This window comes from Macrobrachium rosenbergii, chromosome 41, assembly GCF_040412425.1.
Source record: "Macrobrachium rosenbergii isolate ZJJX-2024 chromosome 41, ASM4041242v1, whole genome shotgun sequence".
Taxonomy (NCBI): domain Eukaryota; kingdom Metazoa; phylum Arthropoda; class Malacostraca; order Decapoda; family Palaemonidae; genus Macrobrachium; species Macrobrachium rosenbergii.
Genome location: NC_089781.1, coordinates 56,602,900 through 56,629,718, shown reverse-complemented (window position 1 = coordinate 56,629,718; position 26,819 = coordinate 56,602,900). Strand labels below are relative to the sequence as shown.

The 26,819-nt window shown below is 40.8% G+C and overlaps 1 protein-coding gene across 6 annotated transcripts in view; it reads right to left on the bottom strand.

The window, feature by feature from the left end:
• LOC136826868 (transmembrane protein 39A) overlaps window positions 1-26,819 on the bottom strand; it is a 371,219-nt gene that overhangs the window by 228,871 nt on the left and 115,529 nt on the right. For all 6 annotated transcript variants that reach the window (XR_010849723.1, XR_010849722.1, XM_067084380.1 and 3 more), the window contains one exon: window positions 7,823-7,921. Coding sequence is in view for 4 of the 6 variants with exons in the window: in XM_067084380.1 (XP_066940481.1) it covers window positions 7,823-7,921 (99 nt within the window). In the remaining 2 variants the exon portion in view is untranslated. The remainder of the gene's footprint in view (window positions 1-7,822; window positions 7,922-26,819) is intronic.

Below are 26,819 nucleotides of genomic sequence, written 5' to 3'. Positions count from 1 at the left end.
GGAAGGATTTACTGAAAATATTCTCCAACTGCCGTATATGTCAATATAAGACATTAAAGGCAAAAGGAGACTAAAGGTTAGCAGTCTCTAAAGCTTACCGACTCATCCACCACTAGCTCGTACAGAGCGTAGCAAATCTCACAGCCATCCGGGTGCCAGACAACCAAGTCCCCAACGCGAACCGAGCAGCCGGAGTGTGAACGGCACACCTCATGGCCACAGGGTTGTTGGAGAACCGCTGTGCACCCAGGCTCCTGACAGCGTACCATCTGTAAGCGGAAAGACGATACATGAGTAACATCGAGTTAAGGCCCGCCGGAGTAGGTCCAGCAGTATTAGGATACCTTAACCTAAATTATGGGTGATGGAACATGCTTATCATCAGGCAAAACCCCGCCGGAATTAAATCCGGCAGTATAGAATTAATACACGATACATGAGTAACGTCGAGTTAAGGCCCGCCGGAGTAGGTCCGGCGGTAATAGGATACCTTAACCATGCTTATCATATGATAAAACACTGCCGGAAAAGAATCCGGCAGCAGAAATAGATATAAGTTATGCTACGGAATGGTCAACTACTAATTATGTAAACATAATTACTCTAAGATACGCTGGTGTTTGGTACTCCGTCCTGATTTGCCACGGAAATCTCGTTATGTCACACATTATGGTAATGGCGGAAGAGGCGGAGAGGAGTCTTCGCATATGGCTCAACTCTCAATGCGCAGGGCGGGAATCAGATAGTGGAAAACGCCAACTAACCGAATACCATACCCACCGGAGCGGTAACGTGTACGATAACAACGAGAGATCTGACTCTCCTGGTGGAGACTGAACATAGCAAAAGTCATGATAGCATCCCTGGGACTGTGTTCGATGCTCCAGCTAACACTGTGGAAAGCAAACAAACGAAACACCGGCTGGTAAGGGGAAAAGTTAGCAGAGTGGCGGAAACCCGGCAAGCGGTGGCCAGACGGGTGGGTAACACCCTCTGGAAGCCGAAAAGAAAACTCCCCACGGGGTGCCGAACATAAGCGATCGGCGTCCCTCACGTAGGGAGATGTCTAGATCACTCGCCAAAAGCTAACTGATCAGGTAAAGAAGGACTAGGCTACATACACGAAATGATCTGTGCAACCTTCGATCCCACTCCAACCTCCAAAACCAAAGCTTTTTGGCTTGGACAGGAAGGCCAGAATAGGCGCAACAGGGGGGGGGGGAACCACGCAAAGCCTAGCCACACCCTCCAAAACCGACAGTCTGGTCAGGTGGGAGCCTATGAATTGAGGAGACCTTTCACTATTCTAACCTCACCCTCCAAAAACCTCACGGCCTGGTCAGGTGGGCTATAAAGGGGGGAGGAAGGGCAACTACCTCACTAGCCTAACCTCACCTTCCAAAAACATGACAGCATGGTCAGGTCGGCCAAGAGAGAACGAGGGGGAACTCCAAAACCTCAAAACGGCTTGGTCAGGAGAGCTAGGAAGCATAAGCATCGTGTAAAAGAGCCTATCCTGTCCAGCCTAACTCTCCGAAACCGAATACGGCACGGCCGAGTAGGCTAGGCTAGAAAATACCTAATCGAATAAAACTGCCTGACTTCAAGAGTACTAAGATAAAAAAGTTAACCAGACGATGTGTGAAATATAAAAAACATATATATACATAGAATTATATACTATAAAAATACATAAAAGACTCAGCGGCAGAGAAGGCCAAACAACCACCGATATATGGAAAGCGGGGGATACCCAAGATGGCCGACCCTGACGTCGAATCACACATAAAACTAATCCAAGAATATACATGTCATCCAACATCGTACACATCAGAAATGATCATGAGCATAACAGTACCATCATGGAGAATGTACCAACTCGCTGGTAGAGGAAGGGGACCAGGAAAAGGGAGAAATTATGATCAGAAAAGGGAGGGGAAAAACCTCCATCTCTAACCTAGATCAGTCATGATAAGGGCTCCCAACCTCCTACCAATGAAATGGTGATTTCTATATATATAAAACTCCAATTGAAGGAGTATGGATAAAAACTAGCAGCAACTTTATGCTAAAAACATGCGAAGACTGGGGGTCCAGCATGGCAGAGGCCGACACAGCCACGTCCGGCTGCGTAGCGTTATTTACCTGGTAAACAATATATTAAAGGTCAAATAAGATGCCTCTGAAAGAAAAAACCAAAAGGAGATGGTACTCAACTTAGTTGGGAATTCAGGAAGAGATGACATGATGAATTAGTCAAAATCCAAAGAAACACAGCACCAAGGAAAAAACACGGTGTTGTCTGGAAGCGTGCTAAATTGGAATGTTTACAAGATGGCAGCTGAGGTGGTGGTTGGCTGGGAGAAGAGGGTGAGGTATGTAACGGCTCCTCACTTTTCGGGGTTTTGAGATTGGAGAGTTCTATAGGGCGGAGGCCTGTGGCAGTGGCACCACTCACCCTTTGTGTATACCGACACCATATAATGGCGTTCGATCCGTGGGTCGTAACCCTGGCATTGTGTTTAGCTTTTTCTCTGGTATATTTAGCAATACTTATACCTAGAAATATGTGCTAAAAGGATATTTCACCGGGTGACACAGGTCGAGCCCAGAAAAGGAAGATTGAATGTGGTAGGAAAAAAAGTTGTACTGTTGGGTATGTTCCAAGAATGGAAAAGAATGACAGGGAAAGAAAATGGTACCTAGGAGATTCTGAGTCTGCTTGGCAGGGTTTGGAGAATGGAAATGGAGGCTGACATAAGTGGTTTAAATTCACAAATAGATGACAGAGAAAAGATGACATTGGTAGGTAAGGAGTTCGTGGAATAAATGAGTACGAGAAAATGCAGGGAAATATGTAAGGCAACTGATTGCTGGAAATTCAGCATTTCTTTGAAAATCTGCATTTTTTTCTATGTACAATCAAAAGTTTTGTAAGTAGTATTACTGGCATCAGCTCCAAATGGCCACTGAAGGTTGGTAACAAAGTAGGTAACTGGTTGTGGGAAGGGGGAGAGGTGAAGGGGATACCTGCCACTTACCTGTCATAAGACTAGCACTTTTTACTTTGGTATCAGAGGCTTACTCCTTTGGTGGGAGGATTATGTTATGGAACTGAGTGGGAGCATTCCTATCCCCAATGAGGAATGTCATTTCCTTGTCATGGTGATGACCTGGGGAAGGAATAATGCCTGCAATCTATTTTACAGCTCAGAGTTCTGATGTAGAAGCTGACAGAGCTCTATTCCTGAGTGTTTGCCCATAAACTTACCCTGGTAAGAATCATGAAGACCCTATTCTTACCATTTTTGTAAGAGAAGTCCACATCAATAGTCAGCAATGCTATCACACTTAGACCCAGAAAATAATGTTCCATAACCAACCTCTAGTTAAAGAGTGGGTTGAGGATGTCATATCTTAGAGCTGCAGCACTGAATAGGATACTCTACTGTGTACCTTGCCTGCATCATGACCCTTTCCAATTTGTACTAGGCCTGATTTCTACCAAGAGAAGAGGAAAGAGGGAGAGAAGTGCCAATCACTTACCCCTTCATCCCAAGCTTTATGCCACTCATGTACTTCAGTTTTTCTGTCCTAAAAGAACTTCAATAGCTTTGAAATATGTTGAGCATTCACCAAAGGTCCTATGGAGAAACTGCCCAAGACATGTGGGTGACATCTCTAAGGTTGGAGGTACAGGAGGTCTGTTCATGCCAGACCCCAGCCCTCGGCACCTGCTGAGTCGAAAAGTTCCTCCTGAAAGCCAGAAATTGGCTTTTATGATTTTGGTAGCCTTCACACTGACTGCATTTTTACTGCACTACTCATTAAGTCACAATACAGAATCTGAGAAGATTTACAAGATCCAGCACATATTGTGAGTGCTTCATTATGAATTGGACCCTTACTTTTCAAAGTTGTACCCAAAAGTGAATTGTACATCTAAATTCCATATTCAAAATAGGCATAACTATTGTTTAGTACATCAATGTTAAGGCTGATCTGCCAGCTCCCCAGTTTCTGTGAGATAAGTTCTTTATAAAATATGATGAATTTTTGCTTCCAACTTTTATACAGGCTATAGGAGCTTTCCATTTTAGGTGAGTATCACAGATTAATACTAAGGACTTTGTTGTCCGACTTATATTAAGGAATCAGTCGCCTTGACACATCTTTTCCAACTACTCTAATCAGTACCATTTTCTTCCACTAAATCCTTCTCCTCCAAGTTTTCCTTTGCTTTATCACTCCACCTAACCCTTTGCCTACTCCTTGATCTTCTATCCCTTACAGGTTCCACACAAGCCCTCTTCACTCCTTCCACCTCACTCATCCTTACCACATGACCATTTCAATCTTGACTATTATCACATCAGTAATCTTTACCAACCTGACACTTCTGATTCCTTCATTTTCCAACTTCTCACACAGCAAGAAATCCAAACTCCATCTCAGCATCCTCACTTCTGTTCACATCAGTTACTGTTCCTCCTTCCTTCTCAGTGACCTCGCTCCTGTACCATACATCATCACTGGTCAGATGCGTACAAAAGAGCTTCCTTTTCAGTTTATTTGGTATCGTTTTGTTACACACTAACTCTGCTACCTCCCTCCATTTCCTCTAAGCTGCTTTCATTCTATTTTCCAACTCAGCTTCACAACTTCCTTCACACCCCAGAAACCAGGTAGGATAGGCTAAATTATGGAAACATGTTTTTACAAACTTTATCCCTTTGTCTTCTCAATACAGGTATTGGTATTATGGTGTGAAAAACAGTGTATGTAGGAATTTGTATAGGTGCCATTACAGTATACTTCAATTTTGAAATCAATTTTGGTTTTTTTCTACTAATTCTAAAAAGAGAAGGATGCTGTCATGGCTCTTTTACAATGTGAATTTTATGAATGGTTCTTTAGAGTTAGTCATTTAAAAATGAAATGAATGAATCTTTATTATCTACTTCCAATATGGCAGAAATATCATCCAAGTATTATTTCTAAAATTTTAATTTGATTCACATCATGTTAATGCCTAGCAGTACAGATACTTATAAAATTGCATTTGACTTATGGTATGTTAAATTCATTCATATATTCTCCCATGTGAAGAATCTCTCTCTAAAGGTTGTGTTGGTATTTCTATGATAAATCTAACAGGACTTCTTTGGGACATTGAACTTAAAAGTTCTGTGGATTGTTTACAACAGATAACTGCTGATTTAATTTCAACTGGAGAGTTTTCAGCTACAAACAGGTTTAGGGCACCATTTCTCCAAGAAGTTCAGGTTGCCTCCAAGCATTTGCCACAGCTAAATGAACTGAGAAGGTTAAGGAGTCCAGGTCCATACCTAAATAAAGAGTCTGCTTTGCTGGGGTCATGTCTGACTTCTCCATGGTAATGATTAATGTATTGGCATTAATTGATAAGATAGCAGAGGTTTTCTCAAAGCTCTGTGACTAAAGGTATCATAAACAGCAAGGTGTCTACATACTTTATCGACCTGATGTCCCTCACCTAAGCCTACATATCAACTGGGACTATTATCTGGGTAAAGACCTGTAGAGCCAAAGAAAAGCTAAAGCACGCACTCCTGAACTGAAAGATCTTGCCCTACTAAAAGAACTGGAGGATTATCCTCAAAATTCTGAGAATGAGGATCTGAAAGTATGTACACATCTCAGATCCCGCGACACAAGAAAGTGGCACCAAGTACTGACCCTTCCCAGTTACCAGCTACTACCTTTTCCTTGACAACTTTCAGTAGGAAATACCTCTACAGGCTGGCCTTGGATAAGAGGTACACACAATATGAGACAAAACTGCCATTCTTGGGGAGGTTTGATGGGCATGCTACCAATCTATAAAACCTCCTTGATCTTGCATCAGTAAGAGAAAAAATCTACTATGCATCCAAGAAGTTTTCAAAAGCTGGTTTTCAAAAGCTGCCTTAAAATGCTTCCTCTCCGTACTTCCACTAAAGCCTCAAAGAAGGGCTCCATAGATACCTCGCTAAGTAACTCAAAACCTATGAAATAATCATCAGGTTATATAGCAAACCAGGTTCAGCTGCTGCATGTACTCTCAGAGGCTTTGGCAGTTTCTCTGGCCTCCATAACTATCCATGACAACATCATGTCCAAGGACCTTAAAGGGGTATGCACCTGTGACTTCTCTTCTCTGCTGGAGGATTAGAGTAAGTTCCCATAAGTTTAAGTGATGAATTAGACACCAATGGTTGCTGTTGGGCAATGCTAGAAATGACACAGACTGATGTCTCGTTGCTGCTTGAGTACTATCTGAGAGAGAGAATGAATTGCAAATACCTGAGGACTTATTCATGTCTGTTCCTTCCTTAAAAATAATCACAGCACCCAGAGAAATACTTGCACGAGAGCAATTGTTAGTGTTAGCAAGAGCACTAATACATGCAGTTACAAGTAAGTGGGGAGAAAAGCAAGCAATTTAAATAAAGTTAGCACTAACAGTTTGGGTATCTATTTGTGCAAGAAGCACAGCAACTAAAACAGTGCATCCATGTGCAAATTATCATCATGAACAAAAACAATGGCTACAGTTGACACAGGCCACCTAAATTATAGTGTAAATACTGTAAGAGTTAATATACCTTCACTATTTTTGTGTAAGATAGAAACAAATAGATTTCCAGTTTTCCCATTTTTTCTTCCAAGAGACAGCTGCTGCCCCCAAAGCAGAAGGCCTTGGCACAGACTTTGACAAGACAGAGAAATAGGAAGTCTTAGGAGATTCTGCAGTTGGGAACATACCTCCATCAATTGGCTAAAAATGCATGTAACCCATCACTCCATCATATTATCTCCAATGACCATCAGCTACAATTTACATGCTTCATAAGTCATCTTGAGAGTAAACCTGTCCCCTAAAAGCTACACTTGAAGTGTGAATATTGTTCAGTACTAGACATGAAACTGCCGAACTATTAGACAGCTGTTCCAAATACCTCTTCTGAGTCATAAACAGACACAACGAACACTTTAGCTCAGCTAAATACAGATGAAAAGAAACAAAAGTATATGTAAAAGGTAAGCTAACCAAACATGATAATGTCATAATAAGCAAATTAAAAGATACTAGAGATGTTACCTACAGAATGATAACGACAATAGTTAACAAAAAATAATCTTTTCACCTAATCCATGATAAACAGATATTTTGTGAGCTACATACTTGGAAAAACAAAAAAAATCTCTTTGGGAAGCATCCAAACTCCACTTGTCATACAATGTCAAACCAGAGAAAAACAAAAGTAGACTAAAAACACTATGTACATCATTAGCAAACCAACCCAAAGTTTGTATCAAAAATAAAACTTGAAAATAGCTAATAATGCATTATACTGAAAACAATGCCCATTCATAAAGGTTAGATACCAGTTAATTTGACAGCTGCTTACAACCAAATAACTTACTCTGTATCAGACACTTACAATACTTATTTAGTAACATCCATGCATACAATAAAAAGAAACTGTCACTAAAGTGGAAATTATACAACAGCATGGAATGAACAGACAATGATAAGGTGAAATCAAATGAGAAATGACCATTAAGACTTGAAAAATCTAGAAGCAAATTAAATACATCTGATTGGGTTAACAGGCACACTTGTATTGTTTTTACTACCATGGGAAGGCACACTGGAGCCCAGCCAAGCAGACAAGGTGGGAGCTCTTCAACTTCTTTGGTTTTGAAGCATGTCTCAAAAATGAACTGGAACACACTTATGGCTATCATAAGGTGATGGGTTTAAAAAACAAATTATCTTTTTTTTCTGAATACTTACGGATATCCCAAAGCCAGAATCTTTATGTATGTAAGAGCGTCACTGATTGTGTAAAGGCAGAAGCCCAAGAGAGCAGCAATAACACACACAAATACCACTCTGTCAATTAAAAAGATAATTGCTAAAATTAGTTTTCTACAATCACATGAGTAACACGGTTCTGAGAGTATCTTTTAATAAGAAATAAAATTTCAAAAAAATATACAAAGGCTTGAAAAAAAAAAAAAAAATCTGAACATTTTGTAGGTTCCTGAGCAAGTAAAAGTTTTATATAAAAAGTCCTCATACAAGGAGAAATTTACTGCCTTATTTTTGCCTTTGGTATGAAAAATTGATGGACAGAGTTGGCATGGGATAACTGGGCATGGATGTTTGGGCAAAGGTGATTTGGCATGGCCCTTTAAGCACCAGCTGATCTGGCAGCAGACTTTTGGGGGCAGGCCATTTGGATGCAAGACAAAAAAGTTACAAGTAGACATTTTGGTCTATGGGGATTCATGAGAAATTCAGTTGACCAAATGAATAACTAATCATTCATTTCTGTATATCTATTGATATCTTTAGTTTTAGCATACCTTTTAGGTTTATGAAACTTCGCCCACGCCATAAGTAGGACTCACAACAAATTCAAGGATTGGTGGCGCCACTCACCACTGAATTTCACTTTCTATGTACTATTTTTCTAAAAGCAAACAAATTAGGAATGGTAGCTAGACTAACTTGCACTGTCTGTAAAACATTCGGTTACAACTACAAATGGTGATTTAAATGACTGCTGCTTTCTTTTTTATATTAGTTTTGATAAGTGCTGCCTCTGCTTGTTAAGCAGAGGCAACATGTATATGGCCATTAAATCCCCTTACCACCTCTCTGGTTTCAGTATGTAGCCTAGCTTTGCAAACAATGCCAAAATATCATCCCAATATCAGTGTTGCTTGCTCTGTCAAAGATGTAAAGGAATCCATTATGCGCAAGTTTTGCTTTATCACATTAATATTTCTAAAACCGCCATATAGATAAAAGAATGGTATTTAGCTAAAAATAAAATATACGATGTAAAAAGAACAAAATACTGTACATGTAGCAGCCCACCTCTAACAAAGTAAACTAAGACTAATAGGGTAAGTAGTTTGATGGAAGGGAACAGAAGAGGTTAGTTGTTTTTTACAACTTTTGATATTTAAATTCAACCCCTGTTAAAGTTAGTTTTCCTATTTCCAAATGTATTCCATACCTCCCAATTTTGATTTAGAATTAACATACTATATTTCATGTTTCCTTAAAAATATTGAAAAACAATGCATACTTTCATGTGAATTAATTAAACAGACACTTCTTTTTCTGATTCTGAATGCGCATTATCAAGTATCTAGCTTTACTTGTAACTGCGCATAAGTGCATTCAAAATAAAAAACAAAATGGTCATGGCACAAAACATCCAATACCAAAAGGACTAGCACCTAAATGGGCTTGTCACCAAAACAGCTGCACCAAAACGGCTTAGCCAAAACGTCCCAAAACCAGACGGTCTAATGATATGAAAATTATTTATTCACTGATTTGTGGCTTAAAACTGGTGTCACAACATCTATGTTATTGACACATAATACTGTACAACTGAATAGGAAATTAAAAAGAAATACAGTAAATAAATAAGTTTAAAAGGAGTCTCATATAGGAAATAGCTTAATACATATTATAATAATATATATATAATCATATCTGTAAATACATACAGTATACACATACATACACACATACAGCTTATGATCCAAATTTTGTAAAGGAGGCCCACCTCCCTCACAAAGATATATAGTTACTCTAAATTACAATCCTACCCGAGAATTGTAGCTAGGATAAAATTTCCATCCCTGTCATCTCCCCAGGACAGGAACCTATGCGTGTCTTAGATTCCCAAGACAGGGGCATTCAACCACCAAATGTCTTACAGTCAAGGGTACAATACAGTTGTCACAGAGGATTTTCCCCCGACATCAAGAACTCATGAGTCAGTCTTATATGTCAAATCCTTAGCCTGCACAACATTGTTTCTTGTCTTCTTGGCATACTGTACAATATAGGGATATGACCAAGGAGACACTGATGACATAACACTGCACATTTTTGGTTTGTTAAAATATTTCCCCAAAGGGACAGCCAAAGCTTTTTAATTTTCTGGCCTACTAAAGGATATACATCTTGTATGGCAATAGACATCTTCTGGATTCTGGGGAGGTAACTGCTTGTTCCCAACCACCCCAACATGGGAAGGCACCCAGCAAAAATCCACTTCTTTACCTCCCCTTTTCACCAAAAGCATCCATTCCAATATCTGTAAAATTAGTGGGTTTAAAGGTTAAAAGATTCTAACAGCTTACAAACCCTTCTCTAGTCACAATATATAGTAAAATTATTTTCATTCTGAGTTAAAATTTCCTTAAAGGCCTTTAAAATTGCATGCAGTTCTATTGTAAAAACAGTTCAACAGATGATATTCTCCTGGTTCTTTCTATATCAGGGAAGGCCACTTCGAAGTCAACACCAGCATCTGACTTTGAACCATCCGTGAAAACTGCAACAGAGTTGTCATGTTGCAAGGAATAATCTACAAATATTGACCGGATTGCCTCATTGGACATTTCTGCTTTGGTAAAATTAAAATACCTACACCATTTGACCCCTGGAAGGTTGGGGGGGGGACTAACCAAACACCTAGCCAGTAAAATCTTCATCCCTGGCATGTTTAATTGCCTGGTTATACATTTACAGTTGAACCTCCCCCCTCATTCGAGGTTCAGGATCCGCGGTTTCACCTATTCACGGATTTTTCTGTGGAACTTATCCCCACATTATTTGCAGAAAATTTGGTAATTCGTGGATTTTTTCATCAGGAAATATTCACTAATTACTGAATCTTATGTTATTTTCATGACTAAATACATTTCTATGATAAAAAAATAATCTACTAATTTTCAAATATTAATATTAGTGTAAACAGCAAAATATCAATAAAATGTATTCTTTTTCAATGCATATTTAAATATTTAGGTACAGTACTTAACTCTACTTGTGAACTCCCAGTGTTTCCCCTTTGTACTGTAAAAAGAAAATGGGACAACTTGAATACTGTATAAAAGAAAATGGCTGTGCCTGAATATAGGGTTCACACTTAGCTGTAAGCCATACATTTTTAAAGGTAATGTTGTAAGAAGACTTTGAAATATCAAAGTGTTTTAGGAGGATAGATTAAGGTATATTTGGTGTAGGATGATAGTTTACGGTACATTTGGTATTTGAACCATTAAAATAGGCAATTACAACCATTTTTAGAGGGGTCTTTGGTGTTTGAACTTTGAAAATAGGCAGTTACAAGCATTTTTAGAGGGTGATGTCGAGTATTCACAGATTTTAGCTTTTCGCCGCTGGTTGTGGTCCCTATCCCCCATGGGTACCAGGGGTTGACTGCACTTGAAAAGCAAATGGTTGAGGTTGCTTGGGGTGATTTTCATAAAACTGCCAATGCCTTTTATTTCTAATACAAATGCTGGTTAAGGCTTTAGGGGGCCTCTAAAATCTATACCAGCTCTGAACCAGCAGATGTTGGTAATGTAGATCCACAGGCATCTCACCAGCATCTACAAGCATGCTCTCAATGGGAGAAGATTTATATGCTCCTGTAACTAATCTTATTCCTCCATGATGGATCAAATTAGGCATCTTAAGGCTATTAGGCTTTGCTGAGGTGTACACTTCACACCCATGTGTTAATCTTGTAAGGACTGAAGATTTGTATAGTCTCAGCATCTGAGTTCAGTCTGCACCCCAAGAAGTGTGGGACAGAACTTTCAGCACATTCATTGCTTTCAAGGATTTTGTCCTGATAGACTTCAGATGTGGAATCCAAGTCAGCTTGCTATCAAAATCAACCCAAGAAACCTTGTTTCATCAACACACAGGAGTCTCTGCCCATGCATGAACAGATCTGGATCAGGATGGAATCCTCTTATATGGCAAAAGTGCATGGTTACCGTTTTACTTGCAGAAAACCTAAAGCCATTCACCTCAGCCCAATTTACTATATCATCGCTGCAGAACTGAAAGTGGCATTCATCCACTGCCACCCTTATTGCTGAAAAAGGTATTGAAAGATCATCAACAAAAAGGGTTATGTTACATCTGGAGGAATTATTTTGAATACCCCATCGACTGCAAAGGTGAACAAGCTTATGCTTAGAACACTTTCTTGTGGCACTCCTTGGCTGAATACATTTGACAATGTTGCTCCAACCTGAACTGGAAATAACCTATTTTTCAAAAAAGCCTTGATAAAGAGGCACATTGTCTCTCAGGTTACATTCATACAGGACTGTCAGAATGCCATATCTCCATGTTGTATCATACACCTTGTCAAGACCAAAGAAAACAATGACCTGATGCTGTTTGTTAGCAAAAGCTTCACATATTGAAGATTCCATTTGAACAAACACATCAGTTGTCGAATGCATACTTTGAAAACCACACTGTGCAGGTGACAAACATTTACCACACTTCAAGTACCAAATCAAACATGTGTTCACCTTATTTCTTCCATGCTTCTATGCAGACATGATGTCAGTGAAATGGGGCGATAATTCTCTGTCTTGAATGGCTCTTTCCCTGGTTTCAAAAATGGCAGTAACTCAAACATCTCCCATAGCTTAGGGAAGATATGTTCCTGGAAAATTCTGGTAATAAGGCTTAATATAAAAGATCTGGTATTTTGGGGGGTATGCTTAATCACTGAATATGTTATATCATCCAGTCCAGGAGCTGATTCACTATGTTTACTTAAGACTGATTCAAAGTCCTCATAGTAAAAGGTATATTGTACTGTTCATTCCTTGATGTATTAAAATCAATTTCTACCTCTTCTATTAGCCTTCTTTGAGATGAATATGGTCTGTCATCATTTTTCTTTGCAAAATTAACACAATGATTAGCAAACTCACTTGCCACTAACTGGGGATCTGCTATTTCATTACCATTGATCTTGATAACTGGAGGTTGATAAGTATATTTGCCTGCTATTTTTCTAACTCTCTTCCAAACTAAGGTCAGGGGTGTTTTTGAATTTAGTGAAGATACGAAAATTGTCCAAGAATCCTTTCATTCATTTTTAATTTCTATGCAGAAATGAGCTCTTGCTTTCTGAAATTCAATACGGTATATAATACTCACATTTTCGTCTGCGATATCTGGTGAAAGCTGATATCACAGTTCTATGAGTTTTCCGGCATTTACGAGTCCACCAGGTAACTAGTCGGCAGATATATATGCCTGAAGTCCTAGGTATTGATTGAAGACCAACCGAAAACATAACTGTATTGAAAAAAATCAAGAGCATCATCTACAAAGGGAAAGTCATTAGCCAAGTCATCTATTGAGCTGTGATCCTGGAATGCTGCCCAATCAGCTTTACCAATGTTCCAATTAGGTAACCTTGAAGATGGAGGATTTGACACTACATTTATTAATATTGGAAAATGATCACTGATAAATATATCATTTATCACTCTCCAATCAAAATCAATAAGGCAGTCATCACTACATATAGATAAACCAATAGCTGATAATGCACCTGTTTGAACATGAAAATGTGTAGACTCCAGTGTTGAGGATTCCCACATTTTAACTTCCTACGTTGGAACACAGGCAATTTCCTCTGATTGGTAATGATATCACCCGAAAGAGGGTTTCTACTATTCATATCTCCCAGAATAACAAAGGGACATGGTAGCTGTTGAATGTGGGATTTAAATTCATAAATGGGTAAGCCTTCACTAGGTGCTAGATAGAGAGAGCATATTGTATATTATCTTTGCAAATGGATCTGCACACCTATCACTTGCTGTGCAGACTGCATACTGAAAGGATTTTGTGGGGTGTCATTATGAATATAAAACTACACCCTCATGGCTTCCTATATTTATGTTGTAAGGGGAATCATAGGATGTATAATATCGTGGGCTGGGACATTTATTATTACCAATCATAGTCTCTTGCAAAACTATACATACAGGAGACACTTCTGATATGAGCAGCCTAAGTTCTTCCCATTTAACTCTTAATATCTGACTGTTCCACCGGAGGAAATTAAATGGATTTTCTTTAAATTTTGAGGCCATTAAACAGGACCCCCTTTTCAATTATTTTACATTACTTGCTCCTGCTTTTCTCTGGTAGAAGACTGATTATTGATGACTGCCTTCCATTTTAATGTCGATGATGATGGTGCTGCTTCCATGGAGGGGGAACCTGCCACAGATGGCAAAGCCTCCCTAGTATCATGGATGTTGGACATCTTTGATGGCATCTTCATCAGTGAGCACCACATAAAGTTGGCGGTGCCTGAGGAGTAGTGAGAGCATCAGACACAACTGGTGCATCCTCTGAAGCATCAGAGATGCCAGTCAAGGTTGGTGTAGGCTCTAGAGAGACACTTAGAACAGACAGAGAAATTGAAGGCTCCAAAGAGGTCAGAGTGCCAGCTACAGCTGGCGCAGCTCCCACAGAGACCAACACATCAAGTATAAGTGGTGCAGCCTCTAGAGAGGCGGGAATGCCAGGCATATCTGGCACAGCCTCCAAAGAGGCAGGAGTGCCACAGACAACTGGCACAGCCTCCAAAGAGGCAGGAGCGCCAGAAATCACTATAGCCTCCGAAGAAGCAGGAGTGTCAGAAATTACTGGGTCATTCTCCAAAGAGGCAGGAGTACATGTCACCACTGATCTTACCTTTGTATTACCAAAGGAAGAACTTCTGGTAGCATTAACATTTCTTCTACCGTTTTCAGCAATACTTGAAAAGGTTATTCCCAGTCTAACATAATGGCTTAAAACTTTTTGTTTAGCCTCTGTAAATGCGATGCGTTCCATTACCCGTAGGGTCTGTCTCTCCTTTTCCATGATGTACACATCACAATTCTGTGAAGATGGATCATTCTCTCCACAATGTACAGTATACACCTTGCTTCTTGATGGCATACACCATGTTTTCGTTCACTACACTAAACACACGTGGCAGGCTTGCCTTGTAGCTTCTGCCTACTAGACCCCACCATATGACCATATTCTTGACAATAAAAGTATCTCCTTGGTCTTGGGATATATTGTTTAACCTTAAAACGTAACCATGCTGCTTTTATTATATTTGGTAAGCAGATTGAATTAAATGTATTATTAAAATTTGGCATCAGAACTAAGGCTCAATTGATCTTCTTACTAGTGTTGGTTACAACTGTAGTCTCACCTTGTTGTGGACGCTTCTGACTGGGGGCCAACACAACGTAATACAAAAATAAGTTATCTACATGACATTTTATTAGGGGAAGGACTTCGGAAGAAAATTCCAGGGCTACATTAATAATAATGTATTTATATAAATCAGAAGATTAAGTTACAGGGAGCCGTACACGCTGGGCTCAGGGCACTTTCAAGTTAAATTATACATTTAAACAAGTGACAAGTTTACTCGTGCCTCTCAAATATGGAGTAAAATACGATGAAATTACACTCACGAATATCTTGATTGATGGACATAGGGGCACAGTGGATACAGATGGTTCTACAGAGGTTCACACATCCTTTCTTAATCCTTTAGTGAAGATCCTTGGTTGCAAAATTAATGGCTCTCAGATGAGTGGGGACTTCTACATGTGGCACTTCAAGGTAGCATTTGGATGGCAGGTGAATCAGACAGACAAAAGAGATGAACGATTGCTCGGTGGCAAGGGCCACACAGTGGCGTGTCAGTGGGTCAGTGTTCTAGCTGCTTCTCCTGTGGTTGACCAGGGGTCGTGCTTATATGACCTCAGTTTCCTGCTGGTGTTCATCGCCCTGAGCAATTCAGGTGTCCTGGCTGTCATGGGCAAGTCCTGTTAATTCCTGCTACAGGCCATTCAGGTGGCGTTGGAAAGGCAGGATTCTATTTGGGAATAAGAGGTTTTTTGGCCAGTGAAAGTCATAAAACAGATCACGGCAAGTGCTTTGAAGAGGCTTAGAGAGGGAAAGTTCTTATCTTGACAAATTTAATGGGCAAAACTTAATTAACAGGGAGCCCCTCCTTAAAACAATCCCTGTTTCTCTGTGTTGTTTCTTTACAAGTTAGCATAGAGGGCTGTGAAGAAGTGAATACTTCTAGCAGTTCCCCCTACAGATAGACATTTTACACCTCTTTCAGGTGTGAATGTCTACAAATCGGCCGGAAATGCTTACTATTTACTGTCCTTCTCCTCAAGCCTTTGCAAAGCATGTTAGACTAAAATGATCAATCTGACTGCTGTTAAATGATTAGGTTTTAACCTTAGCATGCATTAGTGATTTGGGCAGCACCTGCAGTTCTTTAATTTTACTTTGTGTAATTTTAATATGAAATTGATTGAAACTGGTTGTTGAACTACCATGCAAATTATACAATAGCAATACTTAAGCTATGATAAACGTAAGGTTGCATGCATGCAGGCTTGGACAGGTTTCTGCCTGTTAGGGTAGTGACCAGACTTAGCTAAAATAAAGTGCAATTTCATACAAATCTAAAAAGCCTTTATACATTAGTGACTACAGTGAAGCCCCCGTATTCGGGGGGATGCGTACCACACGCCCCCGTGAATAGCTAAAATCCGCGAATACTTAAAACCCCTCTAAAAACACTTAGAACTGCCCATTCTGATACTTTAAACACAAGAAAAACCCTGTAAAAATGCTAATACCCGAGTATTTTAATAGTTATATCACAAAAAGTGCATTTATTCACGAAAATTATATGAAAATACAGTAATTACTGAATATTTCTCAGTGAAAAATACTGCGAATGGGCGAATTTCCCGCGAATAATGGCTAGATATGTTCCACAGAGAAACCTGCGAATGCCTGAGTTCGCGAATCATGAGAACGCGAATACGGGGGGTTTACTGTACTCAGCTGGTGAGTGTCATGGCACCTCACTGACGGTGGCACCTGGCACTAGTGACACAAGGGACTAGGGGCTCTGTACTACACAATTAAATTCACTTTTGCACGGGTTCAAGTTTGCCATGCATGCAATTGCATGGATAGGAAAGTCAATGACTCATAGGGCTAGGAGATCTGGCAGCTGACACTCTGCACTGGGCAGAGTGTGAAGCAAAGTAAAAGAATGATGCAAGGTAAAAGGTGAGTTGTTACAAGGTGTAAAATGAGTTCATAAATGATTAAAGTTAAAAGAAGAAAATGTTACATAGAGTGATAGTAAGAGAAGTAACCTGGCATCCTACTCTGGTCTGGGTGCCAAATTACTCAATTAACCCTTTAACGCCGACTGGACGTATTTTACATCAACAAAAGTTGTCTGTTGGGTGCCGAGTAGACATAAAATACGTCGACTACAAAAAGTTTTTTTAAATATTCACGGAAAAATACTTATAGGTCTTGTTTGCAAAAAATTTTAAATCACGCGCCTTGAGGGATGCTGGGGGTTCATGGATGACGCTGGTGTTTTGTTTACAAGCGTGACCCAGCTGCGCATGCGCAAATTTCTTTCTTATCCCAAAAGAAAGCATCTGCTAACTCTGCTGAAAGTCTCAGAAATTCTTTAGTCACTTTGTCGTAATTTTTGCACCGTTTTCTATTAGCCTTTACATAAAGTTTTATATATGAAAATGTGCAAAATTTCATGTAGAATACAACAAAAAATAACTCATGGTTGTAGCTTTTATCAATTTTGTCATATTTTCATATAAATCACGATACGTGCCAAAATTTCAACCTTCGGTCAACTTTGACCCGACCGAAATGGTCGAAAAATGCAATTGTAAGCTAAAACTCTTACATTCTAGTAATATTCAATCATGTACCTTCATTTTGCAACAAACGAGAAGTCCCTAGCACAATATTTCAATTTATGGTGAATTTTTGAAAAAACTTTTTCCTTACGTCTGCGCTAACTCTGCTGAAAATCTTGTAAGAGCCTGACGGCCGTCTCTTCCAAACACGTGTGTGTTCGTGTGTTTGTCATCCATCGGAGTGGACAAGACAGCAAGAGCATCTCGTTTTCTTTCTCTAAAGGAACACGATTTCAACCATACAATATTTCCGTCTGTTTCTCCCTAACCACTGTTGTCTTGATGTACAATCACCAATACTTGCATTGCCATGCAAGCATTCTAATCATGTACTCATAATGTTCCAACGAATCTTCTGTATCAAAATGTGTGTATGTTTCTGTTTGTGAAGACGCCAAACGACTTGCCACTCCGGTGGACGACGAACACACACGTGTTTGGAAGAGACGGTGTCAGGCTCTTACAATCTCAGAAATTCTTTAGTCACTTTGTCGTAATTTTTGCATAGTTTCTATTAGCCGTTACATATAGTTTTATATATGAAAATGTGCACAATTTCATGGAGAATACAACAAAAAATAACTCATGGTTGTAGCTTTTATCAATTTTGAAATATTTTCATATAAATCACGACAAGTGCCAAAATTTCAACCTTCTGTCAAATTTGACTCGACCGAAATGGTTGAAAAATGCAATTGTAAGCTAAAACTCTTACATTCTAGTAATATTCAATCATTTACCATCATTTTGCAACAAACGGGAAGTCTCTAGCGCAATATTCGATTTACGGTGAATTTTAAAAAAAAACTTTTTCCTTACGTCCGCACTAACTCTGCTGAAAATCTTGTAAGAGCCTGACGCTGTTTCTTCCAAACACGTGTGTGTTCGTCGTCCATCAGAGTGGACAAGACAACAAGAGCATCTCGTTTTCTTTCTCTAAAGGAACACGATTTCAACCATACAATATTTCCGTCTGTTTCTCCCTAACCATTGTTGTCTTGATGTATGTACAATCATCACTACTTGCACTGCCATGCAAGCATTCTAATCATGTACTCATAATGTTCCAACGAATCTTCTGTATCAAACTGTGTGTATGTTTCTGTTTGTGAAGACGCCAAACGTCTCGCCACTCGGATGGACGACGAACACACACGTGTTTGGAAGAGAAGGCGTCAGGCTCTTACAATCTCAGAAATTCTTTAGTCACTTTGTCATAATTTTTGCACAGTTTTCTATTAGCCATTACATAAAGTTTTAGATATGAAAATGTGTGCAATTTCATGTAGAATACAACAAAAAATAACTCATGGTTGTAGCTTTTATCAGTTTTGAAATATTTTCATATAAATCACAATAAGTGCCAAAATTTCAACCTTCGGTCAAATTTGACTCGACCGAAATGGTTGAAAAATGCAATTGTAAGCTAAAACTCTTACATTCTAGTAATATTCAATCATTTACCTTCATTTTGCAACAAACGAGAAGTCTCTAGCACAATATTTTGATTTATGGTGAATTTTTGAAAAAAACTTTTTCCTTACCTCCGCGCAGCGCTAACTCTGCTGAAAATCTCAGAATTTCTTTAGTCACTTTGTCATAAATTTTTGCACCGTTTTATATTAGCCGTTACATATATGAAAACGTGCACAATTTCATATAGAATACAACAAAAAATAACTCATGGTTGTAGCTTTTATCAGTTTTGAAATATTTTCATATAAATCACGATAAGTGCCAAAATTTCAACCTTCGGTCAACTATGACTCGACCGAAATGGTTGAAAAATGCAATTGTAAGCTAAAACTCTAACATTCTAGTAACATTCAATCATTTACCTTCATTTTGCAACAAACGGGAAGTCTCTAGCACAATATTTCGATTTATGATGAATTTTTTAAAAAAACGTTTTATTACGTCCGCGTGTTACGAATTTAGCATCATTTTGTGATAATATTTTCTCTGTGTTGCTTTGATCATTTTACAATTTGTTATATACCAAAATCATTGCAATTTAGTGTAAAATACAAAGAAAAAAATAACTCATTAGCTTTAACCGTTTTGCTCACAGCGCGATTTGTACACAATTATATATGAAATTTTTTTTCGCTCTGTCATATATTCCAATATTTATATATAATGATATTTTTTTTCATTTCTGATGGTTGCATACTAAACTTCAGGCAATGAGAAAAAAAGGAGCCAAAAATGAACTCTTTATCTTAAAAACTAAGCGTGCTGTGATTTTTTGAAAAAAACTTTCTTTCCGCTTCGGCGCTAACTCTCAAACCCCGTCGGCATACGACAGACACTTTTGTAAATAGAGGCTCGGCATTTAAGGGTTAAAATGGGGCACTGTGCCATATGGGCATGAGTGCCAGGGGAACTCGGTGGCTCTAGTAGGCTACCTGGATGTTCTACATTTTACACCGCTCACTTTTCATATTCAAATTTTTGTTAGATTGATGGTTTGATGTTGTGGGAGGAGTCGGTGGAACCGAGTCCAGGGGAAGAGCTGGAGTGCCACCTACTCTGGCTGCTGCGACAAACGAAAAAGGGCGGTGTCAACAATTTCTACCATTTGCCGTGGCAGTTCCTTGATCTCTGCAACCAGCTGAGATGCTAGAGAATTGTCTGCCAGAATCTTATCTTCTGAGGGTGGAGAAAGAGAGGAAGAGGTAGTTGTGAGCGCAAGAGGTTCGCAGGTTGCAATGACCTACTCAGGCATGGGTTGCGAGGCCGCGCCAGAGGGTGAACTTCCACTGTGGTCAGGGGAGTCTGAAAGAGACCCTAGTGAACTTTGGGTTGGCTCTCTTACCAACACTGGTAGCGGGGCCAAGCCGAGAGAAGAGAGGCGTCTGGACTGGGATCTCCATGTAGACATCAGAGGTGCCTCACACTGAGGGACCTGTGGCAACCCGAATGAACTGTAAGGTCTATAAGGTCTGTAAGGTAAGGGAGATCTATGGTGTGCTCTGGCACTGGCACTAAGGCAGGGCCAGGCACAGGAATTAAATTTGGAATTGGCTCAACGTTAGGGACAGATGGAGACTGGCACTGCTCAGGGCGCTCAAGTGGCACTGGCAGGGATTTTGAGGCAGGTCTGGGAGGACTATTAGTGCCTGATAGAGACTGTTAAGGGAGAGGACCCCTGGGTCGTCTTGAGTTAGGTGGGGACAGAGAGTCTTGTCCCCGGAGGAAGTCATAGCCACCAGAAAGGTAATTGGCTACTGCAAGTGCACAGATTTTGGTTCTGTGGGAACTGGTGACCCTTAAACAAACTGGTGGGAGAATCAATTTTACATGATGGCTGCTCTTAATTGTAATGAGTTTAAGTTTGTCAATTTTAGCCCCATAAGGGACCTTTTCTTCCCATATCAGGGAGATTTGCAAATCAGTGTCTTCAAATGCCTTAACCTGGCGTGCAGGGTAGTGACCTTTAGGAGGCGCCACTAATAAAGGACCCTCGGCTGGAGGGCCTAATGATGGATAATTGATAACCACCAGTGCAATGGTGGGTGTAGTTGCCTTGCTAGGCCAATCCTTCCAGTTGGTGGAGTGCCCATTGATTTTGCAAGTAGAGCAATAAAATTGGCTGAATCCCCCTTGAGTAACTGGGGGTGATGGTTGATGTTGCTTGGATTGATCAGAGGGAGGCACTGCAGTGGCTCTCCCATTAGATCGGCACTGGGGTTCCAAGTGCCCTTTCCTTTCGCAGTGAGTGCATATACAGTAGGAGGTTTTGAAGAGGGCCCATTCTTTGGTTGAGCTTGTACTGATTTGTGACCATGAGGAGTTATCTTCCAACTCAGAAAACTGGCGGAAGGACGAAAGGTGTCCCAATCATCCGCTACACAGCAGCACTCAGCGAGCGTCTGGGGATGTTTCTCACCTAGGTAGGTAGCTAATGAGCTTGGGATGTAATAAAATAAATCCTCCAGCTGCATGCATTCTAGAGGGTCTTCAAAGGTTGTGATTTCGAGAGCGTCCAGCCAGTGTTTAACAGCCCGAGTCTTATGGGAGGCACAATCTACACAAGTTTGACCCGCTTCTTTTGGTAGACTGCGCCACCACTGTCTCCAGCATTCAGGAGTGATTTCCTAGGCTTTAATGGTCGGCTTTCTGACCTCTTTGAGGTCTCCCTGATCACCATTATCTAAGGAGCAGAAAGCGACCAGGCCGTTGCCACTTCTGTGTTTGGCAAGGATCAAGGAGATCTCCACTTCGGTGGGTTCGTAGTTGGTGAAGATGCGTTCCATTTGTTCAAGCCATGCCTCAGGTTCTGCGTCGTTCCACTTCAGGATTAGCGAGCTGATGCTGATGAGGGTGAACCGTGGAGTCCCCAGAGCGGGATGCTCGGCCCTATGTTGGGCAAGTGCCATGGCACTCTCCTGGCAGGACCTTTCAGTTCTTCATTGGATGGGTCAATATCGTACTCGGGTAGCACTCTCCTAGGCCCGCGTTCAATTCTCCAGCCGGCCAATGAAGAATTAGAGGAATTTATTTCTGGTGATAGAAATTCATTTCTCATCATAATGTGGTTCAGATTCCACAATAAGCTGTAGGTCCCATTGCTAGGTAACCAATTGGTTCGTAGCCACGTAAAATAAGTCTAATCCTTCGGGCCAGCCCTAGGAGAGCTGTTAAATCAGCTCAGTGGTCAGGTTAAACTAAGGTATACTTAGGACCTTTCGAGCAATAGCTCATGGTTTTGCTGGATTTCCCTTTCTTGTCTTTCCAATTCAGCAAGAGCCCTTTTCTCCTGTGCAAAGGCGAGTTTGAGCTGTCGGTGCTTCTCACCTCCTCCTCTCTCTTCTTCTCAGCAGCAGCCTCCTTCTCTTCTTTCTTCTTCTCAGCGGCAGCTACCTGTTTGTGGACCCATGTGTTCAGTTGCTCCCGCCACAAGGGTCATACCCTTCAGCAGACCAAGGTGTGAAGTAGGTAGGTGGAGGGCTGTGCAAGCAATTGCACGGAATGGAAATGCCACTGCTTTTGGCAGGGTGTGCTTATGCAATGATGTGGGCCAGTGGGTGGCACCACTAGTAAATGAGAGAGCACCTGTGGTAGGCAACTCAGTAATGGGAGTGCCCTTTTGTAAGGTGGCACTGGCACTAAGTGCAAGGTCATTCCGAAGAACTAGTATGCGGTTCCGCAGGGTGGAAATGGGTTGACAATGGGCCGGATGCTAACACAGTAATTCAGGCGAGGGCCTACAAATACTGTGAATGTAAATGGTGCTCCCTAATAAAAGAGGTGGCACTGAGAGTGTTCCTTGGGGCAAGTAGGTGGTACTCCACGGCCCAATGGGGTTACCTGAAGTGCAAGTAAGGTGAAGGATACGCTGGTGGCACTTGGTGCTGGGTGGCACAGGTGCAGGTTGTGTTACGATACACAGTAGTGATGGTGGCACTAAGGTGCCAATGGTCTGGAGGACCAGATATGCAGCACTCATGGCATGGATGGGCATGGAAACAAGTTGCAGACATGGTGGGAAGCACAAAGTCTGCTGGCACTCAATGTGCTGTGAAACCACATGGCCAGTTACAGAATAAGCACAGAATGGTGGGAACATGCAAGGTGTGAATCTGATAACACGGCCCAAGTTACAAATGATGCAAACTTGGAACAGCACTCAATGTACGGTGAGATCACAGAGTAAGTCAGGTGGAATATGCGAAACTTGTGTGAGGCACATAAAAGTGCAAGGTAGTTAACGTACACATAACAATTGCTCATTTGCCAAGGACAGAGGCGAAGTTCCTAAAACAGATGATTTGTTCCGAAGAATGGTTGGTGTGTTCTGAAGAACGACTGGTTTGTTCTGAAGAGCAGTTGATTTGTTCCGAAGAACGACTGGTTTGTTCCGGAGAACGTAAATGAGGCACCGCAAAAATGGTACGCTGTTCTGTAAAAGGGCACGTTAGCGCTGATTTTAATGAAGTATAATCGTTAATGGGTTTGCAAAAAGATTGCAGTGGTTTGTGAGACAGCATTAACTTCCAGTGTTTAGTGGCCTATACTTGTAAGTTAGGTTTGCTTTTGTTAAGGAAGTTGTAAAGCAAGAGTTCATATAACAACAATGATCACAAGATAAAATGTTTAAACTGGTAATATTAATCGGAATCTAACCATTAAAAGTCTCATCTCAGACGTACTGAATGTATCGTCAATGAATGATTATGCTTGTTAAAGAGTGGATTCTTATTAAAGAATTGCCATGGTTGGTAAAATTTTACAATACTATCATGAATTACTGACATTTACTTAAGAAAATGGCTTACAAATGACCCAAAGGAAGTTAAAATGATGTTGTAACATTGTACGGTGGTCATGTGTGCGTGTGAATACTCTCCGTCAAGGTCATAAGATTGCTGAAGACCGTGACAGCTGACAGAGTACAGGTGCACGAGACGTCAGTACGCGAGTCTCATGTAGCAGTCGCAGCCAAAACAACAACAGACATACATACAAACACTTCTTTGTCTACGAGATACAAAATGAACAATGACTCTGTTCCAAATGAAATGACGCACGAGCATATGCTAAAGTTATTAACTCTCAAAAACACAAATATTAATTTGCGGGGACTACGAATTCTCAAATTTTAATGTTAATTCTTGTCCAAGTGAAGGCATGCAGTGATGAAGACGAGATGGTCGTGGGGTGGAGCGTACGGACAGCTCCACAACCACCAAATAAACATTACCTGGTGACAGAGTAGATTGCCAAATACACCTTCCCCAACTTACAGCGAAGCTGGAAACGGCCGTTAAAACTCTTGAACAAGGTGGTTAGCCAGTAACTACCATCCAGTAGGTGGGAGTCCCACCTGCCTGGATGCAAACATTCCAATTTGCCTTTCAGCCCAGGTTCCAGAATGACAGGTGGCATGAGGCAGGCATAAATGTAAAATAAAGGACCTCAGGTTTGTATAGTTACAAAAAATACAATTTACTTTAACAAATTCTGGTTTGTTCCTACAACATATACAAACCATCAGTCCTTTACATTAGGAAGACTCACTTGTTGGAGGGAGGAATCGGAGTGAGTCTCTGAACTGACTGGAGTTCGCCACACCTGGGCGGCTACTCCTGATCGGAAGAGCGAGGAGGAGTAACATATCTCTGACATATTAATCAGAGTATAGGAACTGCAAGATCAATTGTCAGAATTCTGGACCTTTTCGAATGAGTGAGGAAACATAACTCAAGAAAATAAGCTCGTAAGAATCTCACGAGTCAGAGGCAGTAAGGCCAAAACCAGAAAATGGTTTGGCTTATTACCAGGGTCTCCTTCCCCCACTTTGCTAGAGGAAGGAGCGGGATTGCTTCTATGATTTTAGGAAACAAAAATAGAACAGGGGCTCGATGTGTCAGCTTACCACATCAGATGCCAGTTCCAGCAAGTGTTGGTTCGAGTCCCATTCTCTGCTTGAAGGAAGAGAAGCAGGGGGATGAGGAAGGAGGAGGAGGAGAGGCCAGTCACTCTCGTAACCCCTCTCACTTCCAGAACCATACACCTTAGGCGAGATGCTACCTGTCCGCTTATAGCAGCTGGGTAAGAAAACACAACTTGTTGAGCAGCCACTACAGGTCCAAGGAAAGAGGGTTCCAAGGACTCGTGGGCAAAAACCCCAAGGTAGGCAGAAAGACACAAACGTGGTCTGATGAGACCACATCTCTGCTTTCTGACTGACAGACTTCCGGAACGCGAGGGTTGGACCAAGCCAATGACTCTGTGAGCTCTCGGGCGGAGTGTAAAGGTGTCATTAATGTCAGCTGCAGAGTACACCCTTCCGATCATCTCACGAGGCCAGAAAAAAAGACATGTCCTTGGACCCTTCTTTCTTGGGCAAGTTAGTACTAGTGCAAAGTCGTCGATATCCATTTGCGATGTCGAGTCTTCTTCGGAAAGTACCGCAGCACCCTAACAGGACAAAGCAGCGACTGATCTGGATCACTGACTATAAAGTCCAAGGGGGAGGAGATCCGAGACGGAGTCGAGCTACCGATCCCCATCCTGAATGCTCACAGCAAAGGAGGTCTATGAAGACCATCTATCCTCTTCTCCAAAGCTGGAGCGAGACGAGAGATGGTCTTCAGAGTCGGATCTCTGTCTGACGATTCTCACAAGGGCGTGTACAGGGCATGAGACAGGAACCCTCAACGGGGGTCATATGCCGCTAAATCTCGACTGAGGAGAAAAGGGCTACTTTCAGGTAAAAGACTAGGCCGCATGTGGACCTAAGTCTTCACAACTGAACTGGTGAGAAGCAACTCTCTGTGAAGAAGACAAGGAAGCCTGCGACCTGCTGAAGAGCAGATCTGACAAGAGAAAAAGTCCTGTCAACAACACCAACCAGCAAAGACAGCTCCAATCCCTGGGTATTGCTACAGAGGATTGATAGAAATATCCAGCTATCTCTGTTGCTGCTCGGTGAGAAGACTTTGCTTGCAAGGGATGCCAAATAGTCTCTAGTTGTGAAGGCACAGGGATTGCACAGTAAACCCGCTGTATTCGCGTTCTCATGACGATTCGCGGACTTTCCTATTCACGGGTTTCTCAATGGAACATATATAAACATTATTCGGGAAAATTCGCCAATTCGCTGTATTTACCACTCAGAAATATTCACTAATTACAGTATTTTCATACCATCTTCATGACTAAATGCACGTTTTGTGATAAAACTATTAAAATATTCAGGTACCCAGGTAGTGCTCGAGTTTTGATAGTACACCTTACGATAATTCGATTTTGCGATGGGGTTAGTAATTAATACCGATACGACAATATTTGCAAAAATATTTTTAAATTTCACACAGGAGCAGGCAGCAGCATACAATCAGGCAGCGTGAGAGACCAAATTACAATAGACTAACTTCTTTTCCTCCATCTCTTTATCTCATCCTCTAGTTAAAAAAGTAAAAGAGAATGATAAAAGTATTGATAAACATTATACTCTTGTGTAAATGCGTACAGTCATAAACAACCAAACGTGAAACTGTTGTTTTGCTTATTACCGAATCGGATAACAACAGCTGTTTTGCTTGTATTTCAACCAACGTACGGTAGTAAGTAATTAATGTAGTTATGTTACCAATGACGTTAAGTGGAATAGGACTGATATATTTCTACAT